This window comes from Sipha flava, unplaced genomic scaffold (genome assembly GCF_003268045.1).
Source record: "Sipha flava isolate LNK unplaced genomic scaffold, YSA_version1 19563_pilon_pilon, whole genome shotgun sequence".
In the NCBI taxonomy this organism is placed as follows: Eukaryota; Metazoa; Arthropoda; class Insecta; order Hemiptera; family Aphididae; genus Sipha; species Sipha flava.
Window position 1 is genome coordinate 1 of NW_020272759.1, and position 3,542 is coordinate 3,542.

General features: G+C 29.8%; 2 protein-coding genes across 2 annotated transcripts; both read left to right on the top strand.

Annotated features, from left to right (window-relative positions):
• Nucleotides 1-137: 137 nt before the first annotated feature.
• Nucleotides 138-2,583, top strand: LOC112681708 (piggyBac transposable element-derived protein 3-like; the record flags this gene model as incomplete). The annotated part of the gene is given in 3 exon segments (XM_025551993.1): nucleotides 138-349; nucleotides 563-694; nucleotides 762-2,583. Coding segments are annotated over 3 exon segments (681 nt in total). The 5' UTR covers nucleotides 138-332.
• Nucleotides 1,397-2,454, top strand: LOC112681706 (piggyBac transposable element-derived protein 3-like). Its single transcript, XM_025551992.1, has 4 exons — nucleotides 1,397-1,463; nucleotides 1,593-1,730; nucleotides 1,798-2,160; nucleotides 2,267-2,454. The coding sequence occupies exons 1-4, from the start codon at nucleotides 1,397-1,399 to the stop codon at nucleotides 2,452-2,454; spliced, it is 756 nt and encodes a 251-aa protein (XP_025407777.1).
• Nucleotides 2,584-3,542: the final 959 nt, after the last annotated feature.

The following is a 3,542-nucleotide window of genomic DNA, read 5'->3' on the forward strand; positions in this document are numbered from 1 at the left end:
TAACGTGCTCAATATATTTAAAACGCATATCGACATTAAACTATTATTTCAATTATAATATATATATATAAATATATATAGTAATTATTATAGTAATATCAACATCGATAATTTTAACCCATTAGCGCCCAGCGTGTTCATATGACAACGTGTATAGACTCTATTTATAACTTTCTTTCCGCGTATACTATCGTTATCGGAATTGTAACAAAGGATGTATATCGATGTAATAACATGTCTAGTTTGTGATCCAACAAATAAAATCAGTTTATCATGCGTTGTTTTCTCAGAAGCACGTTTTTATTTTTACGAATATTATAATTGATGAAAAAATGGATCTTCGCTTCGAGTAAGTAGATTTCAGCATATGTAGATATATTTTTAAGTTACGGTATATTGATTATTTACTTATAAGACATTCTAAAAACAATTTCTTGATAGTTTGAAAATATTTTGATTATATTGAAAATAGTTATAGTCATCTATGTTTTGGTGTTGCCATATGGCAACGCTAGGCGTTTCAATACATAAATCGTCATTATTTTTTTTTTCATCTTCATAGACCTGGTCTTTCGCTTTCTGAAGCATTAGATATATTATTAAACAATGATGAGATGGAGGGTGATATTTTCATTGAACCACCTAATCCTAGTGTCGATACTGATGAAGATTCAGGAGATGAAGATGGGAGTGGGTAAGATAAAATATACTATAATTAGACATTTTTTATATTTTGTAAATTAATCCCGTATTTTTTATAGTTTAGTTGATAATCTATCATCTCGACAATTGACGGCAAACGCTGAAATTCGACTAGGTAACAAAGAAAGAGTAGGCAACTTTAATAATGAACTAATTCAACCTGTAGGCATTTCTTCTACTTCAATTTCTACTCGTAGATCACCGTCTTTTGAAACATTGGTTTTAACACCTGAAAAACACCGAAAGTGGTTAGAGGCTAGAAAAAAATCCAAACAAATATCTCGCTGGGAAAAGGGAGCAGATTTTGATATCGAAAGACCCGCTTCATTTCCCAAACCAGATTACTCTAGATATAAAAGTTTGTCTGCTATCGAAATTTTTGAAAAATTTATTGATACGGAAATTATTGAACACTTAGTTGTAGAAACTAGACGGTATGCATTATTTTTAAACTGCCCAGATCCTAACATAACAGCAGAAGAAATTCGTTGTTTTATTGCGATACTATATGTTAGTGGATATAATAATTTGCCTTCGAAACGACATTATTGGGATTCAAAAACTGATATGAAAAAACGTTGCTGTATCTGAATCAATGCGACGAAATAGATTTTTGCAGATTTGTCGATTTTTGCATCTTGCTAATAACATTGATATCAATCAAAATGACAAAGCGTGGAAAATACGCCCAATTATGGAGATGTTAAAAAAAAAATGTATTGATAATTTTATTCCTGAACAACATCTTGCTTACGATGAAAGTATGGTCAAATATTTTGGGCGACATAGTTGCAAACAATTCATACGTGGGAAACCGATTAGATTTGGATACAAGGTATGGTGCCTGAACACATAAGATGGATATTTAGTCAATTTTGAACTTTATCAAGGCAAAAGTCCAAAAGCTAACACTGTTTACGAACAATTATTTGGTAAAGCTGCAAGTCCTTTATTAGTTCTTATAGATGAAATTCCTGAAGAAAAGAGGCAATTAAGTTATTCTTTTTACATGGACAATTTATTTTCCGGTAAAAATCTCCATTCTTTTTTAAAATATTGTGGATATTCAGCAATAGGAACTATACGTGAAAATAGAATTCAAAAAGACTGTCCTTTACAAAATAAAAAATTATTTGCAAAAAAAAGAACGCGGTTACTTTGAAACAGCCATGGATAAAAATGATGGTCTTTTGTATGTTCGATGGATGGACAACGCTGTGGTAACAATGATATCAACTTCATGTGGTACAAAAGAAATAAGTCATGTAAAAAGGTATTCTCAACAAAAAAAAACAAATATTTTGGTTCAAAGACCAAGCTTAATTGCAAAATATAACACATACATGGGAGGTACTGACCAAATGGATCAAAATCTTGGATGTTACCGCATTGGAGTTCGTGGGAAAAAATGGTATTGGCCTCTAGTGACATGGATGTTTGATATAGCAATGCAAAACAGTTGGATTTTATACAATAAAACAGGGAAACCAAAAAATTTCTCAACTTGAATTTAGAAGAGAAGTAGTAAATGTTTATTTAGAAAAATACAAAAATACTCCCACAGGATCAGGACGAATATCAAAATCAATTTGTTCGACAGACTCTCGTATATCAGATACATTACGGTATGATAAAACTGATCACTTGGTACAACATACAGAAGAAAAAAAAAAGAAAAAGATGTGCCGGAAAAAATTGCAACTCAACTGTACGAACAATGTGTTCAAAATGCTCTGTTGGGTTATGTATTAATTGTTTTAAGCCTTTTCATTCCCAATGATTTATATTTATAAAATAATAAAAAAAAATTTTTTTGTATAAGTCTAAGAACATTTTTTTTTATATTTACTCAACATTTATTTCCTAACTAGTAAAAAAAAAATTATAAAATATACAGATTATGCTTGAATTTTATTGTGTTTGATAATTATTTATAATTTTATACAAGTTATATTTTGTGAAAAAAGTTATAAAATTGGTAGGATAAATGCCCAGCGTTGCCATATGGCAACGGCAAATATCTCGAAAACTATGAATTAAAAAAAAAAAAAAAACAATTTTATATTAATAGGAGTGTATTTTTAGAAGTTCTTAACAATAATTTATTGAAAATTAAAAAAAAAAAAAATTCGGGCGCTAATGGGTTAACCAAAGTATTTTATAAGATGTATGTATAATATGAAAAGTCTTGTATCGACAATTTAACAAATTTCGGTTGCTTTATGCTGAAATCGAGCATTCTATAAGATAGTCTATATTTGTATGAAATACCTAAACATAATGGTAGTGACAGAGCCTATACAATATTCAAAGCATGCAAGTGAGCTGCCAAGGGACTTTATTTAGAAATTGAAGAGTTCGGTGGAATAACCAGGCAGCTCCGATTTTCAAATTATATATACAGGAAAGAAATGTTTTTGAACTTAAACATATACGAAGGTGAAATATTTATTTTCAATATTAATATTACGTGTCACCGGCTCAATTCCAAGTAGTTCAGTCGAAGATGTATTTAAATTTTAGTAATTACACATAAGATTTTAACAATTTACATTTATTTTAAGATTCAAAATGTTTAACAAATTTTAACATAGAGTGACGTGAAGTTGCTTGCAGTTCGGGACTAGATCTCATTTGAATTGTGGTCATTACGGTCCTTCTCTTATATTGCTTGAACGTCATTGAACTTATTATTCTATGATTTTCAGGAAATATAAGCTCATGTTTCTGAGGACTTTGCACCTGCTGTTTGTGTATCGTTGCCCTTGTAATATCCACATTTGTAATTCATATTATTCCTGATTTAATTCGTACATTCTTATTACATAGTTTTTTTTGTT

Coding starts and splice junctions, on each gene's coding strand:
- LOC112681706 (XM_025551992.1), top strand. CDS start 1,397: ATGGAGATGTTAAAAAAAAAATGTATTGATAATTTTATTCCTGAACAA. Junction 1,464..1,592: donor ACATCTTGCTTACGATGAAA/GTATGGTCAAAT, acceptor AACTTTATCAAG/GCAAAAGTCCAAAAGCTAAC. Junction 2,161..2,266: donor TGATATAGCAATGCAAAACA/GTTGGATTTTAT, acceptor ATACTCCCACAG/GATCAGGACGAATATCAAAA.